This window comes from Pongo pygmaeus, chromosome 19, assembly GCF_028885625.2.
Source record: "Pongo pygmaeus isolate AG05252 chromosome 19, NHGRI_mPonPyg2-v2.0_pri, whole genome shotgun sequence".
Taxonomy (NCBI): Eukaryota; Metazoa; Chordata; class Mammalia; order Primates; family Hominidae; genus Pongo; species Pongo pygmaeus.
In genome coordinates, this window is record NC_072392.2 from 322516 (window position 1) to 334910 (window position 12395).

A 12395-nucleotide genomic window follows, 5' to 3' on the forward strand; every position below is an offset into this window, starting at 1 on the left:
TACCGGTCATGCTGCTCTCAGTCCTGTCTGATCTGCACAGAGGAACCACCCTAGACATAAGAAATCAGGCACCCCTTCTCGGGGGTGGGCAGAGCCCTGGGTACTGGCTCTTTGTTCTTCGAGAGAGGAAGGAGTGGCGGAAGTTAGCTTCAATTCCTGAGCTGGGTTTGGAGATCAGAACACCTTGTCCACTGCGGCTCCTGTTTCACTGTTAGACTCCACACAGGATGTTCTCTGGCCTGGGCACCGCTAAGCCAGCTTTCAGACAAGTCCCCATAGTAAGAGCAGAGTGAACTCTTTATTGATTATACAAATTACCACTATTTATTTTAAACCCAAAGTGACTTCATAGTTGTCTTTTGGTTTTTAAAGGGGCTAGAGAAAATGGACTGAGGGGAAGGAATGGGCACAATATCTAGGTTTAGCTGAATTACAGAGCTGTTAGCTGCTGCTTTCATCCACGGGGACTCCTTTTACATTATTATTTTTTAGAGAGTCTTGCTCCGTCACCCAGGCAGGAGTGCAATGGCATGATCTCGGCTCACTGCAGCCTCTGCCTCCCGGGTTCAAGCAATCCTCCTGCCTCAGCCTCCTGAGTAGCTGGGATTACAGGCGCCCACCACCACGCCCGGCTAATTTTGTATTTTTAGTAAAGATGGGGTTTCGCCATATCGGCCAGGCTGGTCTCGAACTCCTGACCTCACACGATCCACCTGCCTTGGCCTCCCAAAGTGCTGGGATTACAGGTGTGAGCCACCATGCCCGGCCTATTTTTTAATAGAGATGGGGTCTCACTCTGTTGCCCAGGCTTGTCTTGAAGTCCTGGGCTCAAGCAATCTTCCCACCTCAGCCTCTCAAAGCACTGGCATTACAGGTGTGAGCCACAGCACCCGGCCTAGGGTGCCCCTTTGATGCGTTATTTTTGAAGTGATGTTAATAAATAAAGCTTCTGCTTGGGGGTTGGTCATCAAAACAAGAAAAATCCTCATCAGTATGGAGAGAGCCCAATTCCGGGCATGGTCCCCACCACCACCAAAAGTTTTTTTTTGACTGAGTCTCGCTCTGTCTCCCAGGCTGGAGTGCAGTGGTGGGACCTTGGCTCACTGCAACCTCCGCCTCCCGGATTCAACTGATTCCCCTGCCTCAGCCTCCCAAGTAGCTGGGATTACAGGCACCCGCCACCTGCCTGCCTTTTTTTTTTTTTTGTATTTTTAGTAGAGATGGGGTTTTGCCATGTTGGCCAGGCTGGTCTCGAACTCCTGACCTCAGGTGATCCGCCCACCTTGGCCTCCCAAAGTGCTGGGATTACAGGCGTGAGCCACCGCGCCTGACCCAACACAAGTTTAAAATGAAAGCTGTTATCAGTAGAATCTTCACCACGTTGGCACCAGCTCAAGTGTAATGTCGGCACACTTTTAGCTTAGAGTCAGAAAAATAGACATGTATGAAAATGTGTGGCAGGAGCCCTTCCATAAAGCAAATCTCTCTGTTGCAATGGTTCTTAACAAGGTGTAAACGTTATAATTACCTATGGAACTTTTAAACCTGTATGCCAGGCCCCATCCAAACTTACTGACTCAAAATCTCCAGGCATCTGTTTTTTTTTTTTTTGAGATGGAGTCTCACTCTGTTGGCAGGCTGGAGTGTGCAGTGGTGTGATCTCGGCTCACTGCAATCTTTGCCTCCCGGGTTCAAGCGATTCTCCTGCCTCAGCCTCCCAAGTAGCTGGGATTACAGGTGCATGCCACCACACCTCGCTAATTTTTGTATTTTTTGTAGAGATGGGGTTTCACCATATTGGCAAGGATGGTCTCAATTTCCTGAGCTTGTGATCCACCCGCCTCAGCCTCCCCAAGTGCTGGGATTCCAGGTGTGAGCCACTGCGCCCAGCCGGCATCTGTATTTTTTAAAAGGCCCCAGTGGTTCTGATGCACACCCCCAGAAGAGAAACACAGCATCTTTACACAGTACTCAGTCCCCATCAAGGAGACATTTAACAGAAACTCCTACTGACATCCATTGGCTCCTTGGGGATTACTGACAATGTAACAAATCAAGACAGCAACTTCCCTGGCTGTGACCACCAACTGTGGAAAACAGCAGCTTGATAGCTCAATGCTGTGATGGAGCCGTCTGGAAAACAACTTCTCAACAACAAACCAAAAAGAGAGGTGGTGATCTGTACACAAATGCCGGGAGTGACAAGAACCAGGTGCAGGAGTCCACTGGCTTTCCCAGCTCTCCTGGGTTGAGGACAGACGGCTGAACTGGCTGTGCTATCTGGAGATGGGCCCCACTGCCCCTTTTCAACTGTACGGCTCAGGCTGCATAACCACAGCAACCCCATGGGCTGGGGTGGGGGCATCTATAGGGCTTCCTGGGGGCTCTCCCGACTGCCACCCCCGGCCCTTGTCTTATTTGGAATCTTTTCCTAATAGACCTCAACTAAAGGCTGCACCACCTCCTCACAACACTTATTTTGTCCTCCGCGTTCTCAAATTTGAGATGCATGATGTGTGAGAGTCAAACCAGCCAGCAAGGACAGCCTGGAAGCCGATGAAGAAATAAGGCTCAGGATCAGAGCTGGACAGCATCGGGGAGAAAGGCTGGCAGAGAGGGCAGGGGCACAGAGCAGTGGTTATGTTGGGAAACAAGGTGGGGATAAGGAAATCAGGTTTCCAGGCAGATTTTCAAACCTTATTCCTACTGTATGGCTGTTACAAGTTTTATGGATTTTCAGGAACTTTCCTCTGTCCCGAATACTTTTTGAGACAGGGTCTTGCTCTGTCACCCAGACTGGAGTGCAGTGGTGAAATCTTGGCTCACTGCAGCCTCCACCTCCAGGGTTTAAGTGATTCTCCTGTCTCAGCCTCCCCAGTAGCTGGGATTACAGGCACTCACCATGACACCTGGTTAATTTTTTTATTTTTAGTTGAAACAGGGTTTCGCCATGTTGGCCAGGCTGGTCTCAAATTCCTGACCTCAGGTGATCCACCCGCCTCAGCCTCCCAAAGTGCTGTGATTACAGGCATGCACCATCACGCCCAGCCAATTTTTTGTATTTTTGGTTTCGCCAGGTTGCCCAGACTGGTCTCAAACTCCTGAGCTCAAGCAATCTGCCCACCTCAGCCTCCCTAGCAGTTGGGACTACAGGTGCATGCCACCACACTTCGCACATTTTTATTTTTGTAGACATCTGTATGTTGCCCAGGCTGGTCTCAAACTCCTGGACTCAAGTGATCCTCCTGCCTTGGTCTCCCAAAGTGTTGGGACTACAGGCATGAGCCGCCGTGCCTGGCAAGGTATCATTCTTCAGCAAAAGCAGGCAACAACAGCAGTAGTTTGCCTGTAGCTGTGGTCATGGTTAACTGAGGCCTGATTGACCCGAGTGAATCAGGGTAACGGCTTGCTATGCTGCCGCTGCCGTTCTCTGGATGCAGGATGACATGAGAGGCCGGGAGCAGTCTCTTCGGCAAGCCCTGCTGCAGAGAGCCCAGGTGGACAGGAAGGGTGGGGGGGTGGGCAGGCTGCGTGCCAGGCCAGGCTCTCAGCCTGGTCTTTAAGGTCCATATTCTGTTCCTGAGGCATCCAGAACCCCAGACTCCTTCTCATAACACAGGAACACATCACTGGGACACTGCACATCACCTTTGCTATTTCAGATGACGCTGGAAAGTGCTGTGGACCTGAAGGTGAGTGGGCAGAAAGGGGTTCGAGGGTATGGACTTCCTGGGCGCTCCCATGGCTTCATCTGATGAGAAAGCCTAGGAAGCGTCTTCCAAGTGAACTTCCCGGTTTCCCTTCCCTAGAAGCCAGGAGCAGAGTGAGACTAAAGAAGCGGAGGAAGGGCTGGGCGCGGTGGCGGGCGCCTGTAATCCGATACTCATGAGGCTGAGGCAGGAGAATCGCTTGAACCTGGGAGGCGGAGGTTGCAGTGAGCTGAGATCGCGCCACTGCACTCCAGCCTGGGTGACAGAGCCAGACTCCGTCTCAAAAAAAAAAAAAAAAGGAAAGAATCTGCTCACACAACCTGGCGAGTGTGCCAGGCAGAGCCCTCTGTCAGATCTGGGTCTACCCATACCCAGGTCAGCAGCACCAGGGCAGACAGGATACCTGCTTGAAGGCCTGGCACATGACCTTCCTGGATGACAGACACAGAGGACATCTCGCCTTTGGAGACAAGTGAGAAATGGCGGGAACACAGGGATAACTTGGTCAAGTAAGGTCATGACAAGTACCAGGAACAAAATATGGGCCAGGAAACTGGGATTTCCATGAGAATACGCCTGGTTCCACGGCCTCCATAAAGAACCTGTAATCTGCCACTTCATTAACTCAGGCCCTAGGGCCAAACCGAGAGATGGGAGAGGAAACTCAGCTCTGGCTGAAGGGAAAACCTCAACCAGCCACGGAGGGAGGGGAGGGAGGGAGGAGTGAGATCCAGGCCTCCTTGTTCAAGTTGCCTGGACGGGTGGGGCCCACGTGTCAGAGGGTGTGACTGCCATGGGGAGGCTGCATGAGTCAAGGGCAGCTCAGGGACCTATCCCCCACTGCTGCCTCTGCTTCACGAACCAGAGATCATCTAAATCGCCCTCTTAGAGCCCAGCCCTTACTCAGCGTCTCCGATTAGGGCAGGAAGTAAGACAGGGCATGGGAGAGACTCAGTAACAACCCAGGTGTCCCAGGAAGCTTGAAGACCAACGATGTGAGAGTGCCGGGGAGCACAGGAGAGGTCGGGGGCTTCTGGGGAACGGGCGCTGAGGGTCTCCAGCCAGGAGCAAAGGGCCCCTTGCTGCTGCTACAGTCTCTTCTTAATGAGTTTCTCGAGCTTGCGGATGCGTGACGACTCTTGCTCTGGTGTTGGCGCCATCAGGGACAGTGAGCCGGAGCTTTCTGCCCCCGAGGGCGGTGCGGGGAGCCGCTGGCGCAGGAGTTCCAGCATGCTGCTCTGCTCACTCCTCTTCAGCCCCTGTGGTTGAGAGAGAAAGAGAACCGTCACTAAGTCTGGGCCAGAACGGCCCACGGGGGGGAGCGCAATATCTGGATATGGGGTCAGCAGAGGCTCTGGAGACAGCATAGTTACTCCAGGCTGAGGGTGAACCCTTTCCTCAAGGGACTCACCATCCCCTGGGTAGTAGCGTGGGAGGAAAAGAGAGGGGAAGAAAAGGTAAAGGAAGGGAAAAAAGGGGCTGACAGAGGAGAAAGGACAGGTCAAGAAGGTGGGAAGGACAACACTCCTGTCCTCATCCCCCTGCCCCTGCCCCATCCTCCCTGTGCAGGTGGTCTCAGCGGGGCATGCAGGGCTTGTCAGAATCCTGAAGTGCACATGCCCGGGGCCATCCTCCTCCAGAGGCTTCTCTGAATCCGGTTTGCTCTGTGGAGCCAGGCACATGCATTTTGAGAAAGCCCCCCGGGAACCTATATCCCAATTCCCGGTTAAGAACCGCTGAGTGTGATGGGGATGAGCAGGTGTGGACGAAACGTCCCGGCACGAACCTTCATGTCCAGTATCTTCTGAAAGGTTTCTGTGTTGCAGTCTGTGAGGAGTTTGATGTAGTTGTCAACAAACACCACCAACGGTTCATGAGGGGCCATCACTACCTACAGCGGGAGGAGACAGGAGCAAGCCCCTCAGGAGAACTACCACCGCGGGAAGAGACAGGAGCAGGCCCCTCAGGAAAACTCACTACCCACCGCCTGAGGAGACAGGAGCCGGCCCCTCAGGAAAACTCACTACCCACCGGGTGAGGAGACAGGAGCCGGCCCCTCAGGAAAACTCACTACCCACTGCGGGAGGACACAGGAGCCGGCCCCTCAGGAAAATTCACTCCTCACTTGCCAGCCGAGCGCTAAATGGATTCTGAGAGGTTTCCTTAAGCAGCAGCAACCCAAACTAGAAACGCCCCAGTGGCCCATCTCATCTTCACATGCCACTACAGCAATGTCCTAAATTTGCTGAATCCTAAATACACCTGCGCTGCTTTTTGAAGTATGGGTTTCCGGGGCCCTCCTCTAAAGACTGTAATTCAGTAGGCCTGGCTAGAGTCCCAGGTGATTTTTAAACTATCAGGACCATTTGGGAAACCCTGCGTGAGAGGGTCTCCTGTTCTAGGCATTTCACCAGTACGTGGTACTTGCTCCTTCTGCCTTGACATACTATGGTTCCTGAGAAATGGGTGGCAAAAGGAGCTGGTGTAAGTGGATTTCTGCAAAAACAAAAACGCCAAAGCTGCCTCACCTTTTGGAGACTTAAAATCTGTAACTTCATGTAACGACTAACTTAAACTATCAATTAACACACAAAGGAAAGGAACGGCACTGCAACCCTTATTCATTTCCGTTTGGTTCTGGAATGCAGTATCTGATTTTCTTTCCCCAGCCAACTGATTTGTTTTGAATTCCTGAGACTGAAGGAAAGAGTGGCGAGGAGGAGTTCACTCAGGCATCCTCTGCCGGTAATTCCCAGACCACATGCTCTCCTCCCCAGCAGTAAGCAGCAGGGAAAGAACATGATGAGGCAGCTTCATCCTCACCCCACATGAGCTGCTTCATCCTCACCTACATGAGCTCTTCACCCTCACCTACATGAGCTGCTTCATCCTCACCTACATGAGCTGCTTCACCCTCACCTACATGAGCTGCTTCACCCTCACCTACATGAGCTGCTTCATCCTCACCTACATGAGCTGCTTCATCCTCACCCACATCCCACCGGTGTCTGAGGCCCTGCTGCCACTTCCTACTCCTGCCGTCCCTGAGTCATCTGGTTTAGGAAGTGGCCTGAAGAGCCTACAGGTCCTGGGCTTTTAAGACCACATCGCCACAGGACCATCTGTTCTCCAGCCTTCATCCCTACTCTTCCAAATAGCTGGAAACCAGAGGCAGATGCTCAGGGCTTCAGACGTTCCTCTCCCGAAGTACAGTCTTTTGTTAAATGGGGCTTTAAAAAATCCATTTGCTGATTAGATTCAGTTACTACAACATCTGTTCAGAGTTCATTTAAAGTGGCAGAGTACAGAAAGCCAAAAAGGCTGATGTGGAAGGGAGTAACTGAGAGCTGTGCCTGAAATTCCTGCTGAGAAGCAGAGATCCCTGACATATACTGATTCACAGTGGCGACCACCTAACCTCCAAGCTTGACCACATTTGATCACAAGATAATCCCACGACAACAAGAAATTCATTTGTCAGAAGGAATTACTGAGCCCCAATAACTACCCACAGACTTTCAACAATATCTGATGAGGCCAAAATCCAGTGCAGCCCAAGAATGTGGACCGTGCTTTGAGGCCGGTGAGGAGAGGACCTACCCTGTGCTTTCAAAACCAAGGCTTCTCGGACAAAGAGATTAAATAAATAACTGGCCCCTTTTAACACAAGCCATCACCTTGAGGATCATCTCAGCCCGGGTCATGCCTTTGACAACGATTTTGGTGTAGCTGGCGGGTGCCTTCCTCACCACCTGCGAGCCGATGGAGGGGAGATCGAGCAGGACCATCTTCAGCGAGTGGGTGTCCAGCAGCAGCTGTGGAGCAAAGCAGAGCATTACTGGCCCCTTCCAGCTACCCAGTGCTGAGTGGACTCACGCCGATGAGTCATATTTTTCTCGTTATACACATTCTTGTTGCAAAAAATTTGGGAAATAAACAGAAATATAAAAGAAAAAAATTATGTATAATTCCCATCACCTAGGAAAAACAACATCAAGGAGCCAGCCTATGTGTACGTATATAAAAAACTAAATCGGGGGCCAGGAGCCGTGGCTCACACCTGTAATCCCAGCACTTCAGGAGGGCCAGGCAGCAGCATCGCTTGAGCTCAGGAATTTGAGACCAGCCTGGGCAACATGGCAAAACCCCGCCTCTACAAAAAATGCAAAAATTAGCCAGGCGTGGGGGTGCACATCTGTGGTCCCAGCTACTGAGGAAGACTGAGGTGGGTGGATCGCTTAAGCCTGGGAGGTTGAGGCTGCAGTGAGTCAAGATTGTGCCACTGTAACTCCAGCCTGGGTGACAGAGAGAGACCCCGTCTCAGTAACAAACCACAACCCCTCCATAAAACTAAATCAGAATTATACTGTATGTATATTCCATTTTATAACCTGGTTTTCTCACTTAATATATACAATTTTTATAATCTATTTTCCCATCTTTGCAGTCTTTAAAAAACAAATCATGGTTTTTAACTGCACTCTAGCCTGGGCCTCATGGTGAGACCCTATCTCTAAAGAAGAATCATGATTTAATGGCTCTGCAGTACTCTGTGATGTGTGCAGCTGTGTAAACTTTAAGATCTTTCCAATGGAATGGACCCATTTACACCTCTGCCAGCCATGCAGACTGCACCCTTATCAGTGTTGAAAACTCATCAAATCCTGATTATTCATTAGGCAAAAAACAGTAACTCATTATTGTTGTACTTTGAATTTCTCTGGATGTTACTGAGGATGTAGGAGATTTACCCAAATGTAAACATTGTATCCTGGCAACAATCTACCTTTTCCTCTTTGTTCTGGTTCTCTGGGATGCCAATTATCTAGAAGGACACCCATAGTCCTAAAGGCTCACTGACTGCCAGGAATGACATGAGGAACGTTTTGTCACATTTAATCTGAGAAAAGCCTTACCTACCCTGGAGGTTATTTATCGTTCCCATTTTATAGATGAGAAAAAGTTCCAGAGGATTAACAGCTCTCCAAACTCATCTCATGCAACGGACGGGGTTAGACAAAAGGTGGACGGGAAGCTGGAATTCCATTTCCGGTTGCCAGGTAACGGGGTTAGACAAAAGGTGGACGGGAAGCTGGAATTCATTTCCGGTTGCCCAGGTTACGGGGTTAGACAAAAGGTGGACGGGAAGCTGGAATTCCATTTCCGGTTGCCCAGGTAAATGTCCCTGGGTGGTTTTGGTGTCGAGCTCACACTGACTCCTGCTGACTGCCCTGCTCTGCTGCTGCCGCTGCTCTTGGCAACCAGGGAGCAGAGAAATGGCTGAAGCCAGAAGGGTGTACTCTGGCCTGTTGAGAGGGCTTAGGAGAATGGAACCACATGGTCACCAAGCAGACAATGGCAGCAGTGGGGTGACAGCTCCCAATGCCACCACTCAACTCCAGTGATAACGGCCAAACTTATATTCAGGGCAAGGCCTGTACTCTCTGCCACTGCCTGCTTCTTTGGGAAAGCTTTCTGTAATCCTATCAAGTAGGTGAGAAATGGGACCCTTCAGGCCCTGTGACACTTTGCATCCTCCAATTTCCTATTTACTTTGCTTTGAACAGAAGAATTAATGATTAAAGAGAAACTAAGTAACGAGAGATACTATGAACTTAATTAAGGGTTACGGCAATTATAATTTTGACAATGGTAGAAACGTGGGGAAGACGTCAGTATTTTATGTGGAATAATTTAGGTGTGGTAAGGAATTACACTAAGGTCAGAGCAATTTCATGCGGCTAGTCAAAGGGCCTGTACCACGCAGGTCGTTCAACTGCAGCCAGCAAAGTGCAGGGCATTTTGGACCTTTTTGGATTTCCAGAGATAGAAATTCATACTATCCTAGTGTCTGCTTTGTTGAAAAGGCCAAGGGCTCAGAGAAAAGGGTATGCAAACCTCCAGGAGGGGGAATGGCACAGATTGCTCAAGGCCCACGTGAAGAGCCTGGCGTTAGCGCACTTTCCAGAATTCCAGTGGAAATGACTGCTGCTCTTCTTCGGAGGAACCCAGAACAAGCCTCTAAAGCATTCTAGGTGGATTAAATTCTTAGATATAAAAAAGAAAAACTTTAAGAAGAAAATACAGGGTGCAGTGGCTCACGCCTGTAATCCCAGCATTTTGGGAGGCCGAGGTGGGTGGATCATCTGAGGTCAGGAGTTCGAGACCAGCCTGGCCAACATGGAGAAACTCCGTCTCTACTAAAAATACAAAAGTTAGCCGGGTGTGGTGGCGCAGCCTGTAATCCCAGCTACCCGAGAGGCTGAGGCAGGAGAATCACTTGAACCTGGGAGGTTTGCACTACAGCCTGGGCAACAGAACAAGACACTGTCTCAAAAAAAAAAAAAAAAGAAGAAAATACAGAGATTATTTTCATTGCTTATGGGTGGAGAAGAATGTCAAACATGAGAAAGAATGAACCATCTACCCTAAAATGAAAGGCGTCTATATCAGAAGAAACAAACAAAGTAAAAGACAAGACACAAATCAGGAGAAGATACGTGCAACGTTGACAAGGGAACGGGGTTCCGAACACGAAGATTCCTACACATCAACAGGAAAACGACAAACTATCCCAACAGCGACACAACAACAGGCAAACAATACCAACACCGGATTCACAAAAGAGAAAACTCAAATGCCCGAAAGGCATATGAAATGACACGTAACCTGGTTAGTAATTGGGAAATGCAAATTAAAACCACAGATGTACACCATAATATACCCATCAGAGTCAGAAGTAAACAGGTTGATAATCTAGTGTGGGCACGGCCACACTGAAATTCAGACTCGTGGTGAGAGTAGAAGTTAGTTCAAGCACGTTGGGGGAAATTTAGCAACATTTCCTTAGTTGGAGATGTGTATCACCCGTAACACAGCATTAATACTTATATCCATTAGAGGAATTTTTGCCCACGTAAAAACGTTCCCTGCATCTGCTATTTATAAAAGCAAAAGTTTGGAAACAACCTACACGTCCATTGACAGTGGAATGAATAAACAAATGACAGCGCATTCGTGCAATGGAATATGCTGCTGAGGTTAAAATGAATGGGTGCACACAGCATGCATCAACATGCATAAATCTCAGAAAATAGTAAGTCGGGCAAAAAAAAGCAAGTGGGGAAATGATATGTCTAATGCCATTTATATAGTTTTAAAATAGCAAAACAAAATCATACATCATTTGTGAATATATACACATATATACACATATATCAAAACACATATGAGAATAAAATCAAAATCAGGACAGTGTTTACTTTGGGGCATGGAGGAAGGGATGGGTGGGGGGGTTCATGGGGGCGGTTTTCAGCAATAACTGTAATGATTTACTTTACATAAAAATGATCTAAAGCAGGCTGGGTGTGGCAGCTCATGCCTGTAATCCCGCATTTTGGGAGGCTGAGGCAGAAGGATCGCTTGAGGCCAGGAGTTCAAGATTACCCTGGGCAACACAGTGAGACCTTGTCTCTACAAAACAAAAATAAAAAGATTAGACAGGCACAGAGGCACACACTTGCAGTCTCAGCTACTTAGGAGGCTGAGGTGGGAAGATGGCTTAAGCCCAGGAATTCCAGGTTGCGGTGAGCTATGATAGCACCATTGCACCCCAGCCTGGGAGACAGAGTGGGACCCTGTCTCTTAAGAAAAGAAAAAAAAAAAAATGGGCCAGGCGCGGTGTCTCACGCCTGCAATCTCAGAATTTTGGGAGGCTGAGGTTGGCGGATCACTTAAGGTCAGGAGTTTGAGACCAGCCTGGCCAACATGGTGAGACCCCATCTCTACTAAAATACAAAAATTAGCCAGATGTGGTGGTGCACACCTGTAATCCCAGCTACTCGGGAGGCTGAGGCAGGAGAATTGCTTGAACTCGGGAGGTGAAGGTTGCAGTGAGCCGAGATTGCGCCATTGTACTCCAGACTGGGCGACATGGTAAGACACTTTCTCAAAAAAAAAAAAAAAAAAGATGTATAGTAAATGTGGAAACATGTTACATATTTTGCTGAGCTGAGTGGTTAGCTACTGTTTTTCACATTATTTTCTGTACATTAATTAACTGGAATTTTTGTTTAAAGAATACCATTCAGGACTCAACTCTGTCTTCCATGTAGCAAATTTTGAGAGCCTTGTCAAAATCAAAGCCATGTCTTAGCATTCATTTGTTGGTAGGAAAAAAAAAAATCAGTCATTATATTTTAAAGCATATGGAGATATTTCCTACTTTTCTACTTCCCAGAGATACATTATATGCATAAATAATTGTACAGTCTTAAATGACAGAAGGGTTTGAATGCACCAGGCATAATTCTCTAGTGTCCCTCATATACAGGGAGATATGACACTTTCATTCCCTGGCCAGTCCCCATAAAAGTCTGTCTTTACCAGACACTGAGAGGTGAAAACCCTGGTCTCAGGTTTTACGTAAAGCAAGGCAGTCAGAAAAGGCGGCAGCGAGCCTGACAGATTTCGCGGCTGTCTGTGCGAAGTAAAGACAGAAAGGTCCCATTTATCATGAAAATCTGCTAGTTTTCAACTTTGAAATAATTGGTAATTCATCTTCTTAGGCATGAGACACTGGGCAAGGAGTGGCTATTGCCACATTCATTTCTGCCTCAGTGATAATTTCTGGGGCAGTGTGGGCTGGCTAATGTTGATGGGATGCAGGGGTGCGAGGGTGGCCAG

At 48.8% G+C, this 12395-nt stretch overlaps 1 protein-coding gene across 3 annotated transcripts in view; it reads right to left on the reverse strand.

Annotated features, from left to right (window-relative positions):
• Nucleotides 1–278: 278 nt before the first annotated feature.
• Nucleotides 279–12395, reverse strand: part of VPS53 (VPS53 subunit of GARP complex) — a 182179-nt gene continuing 170062 nt past the window's right edge. For all 3 annotated transcript variants that reach the window (XM_063655698.1, XM_063655697.1, XM_063655699.1), the window contains 3 exons: nucleotides 7388–7525; nucleotides 5497–5601; nucleotides 279–4969 (listed from right to left, as the gene is read on the reverse strand). In XM_063655698.1, the coding sequence (XP_063511768.1) occupies nucleotides 4799–4969; nucleotides 5497–5601; nucleotides 7388–7525 (414 nt within the window). In that variant the 3' untranslated portion in view covers nucleotides 279–4798. The remainder of the gene's footprint in view (nucleotides 4970–5496; nucleotides 5602–7387; nucleotides 7526–12395) is intronic.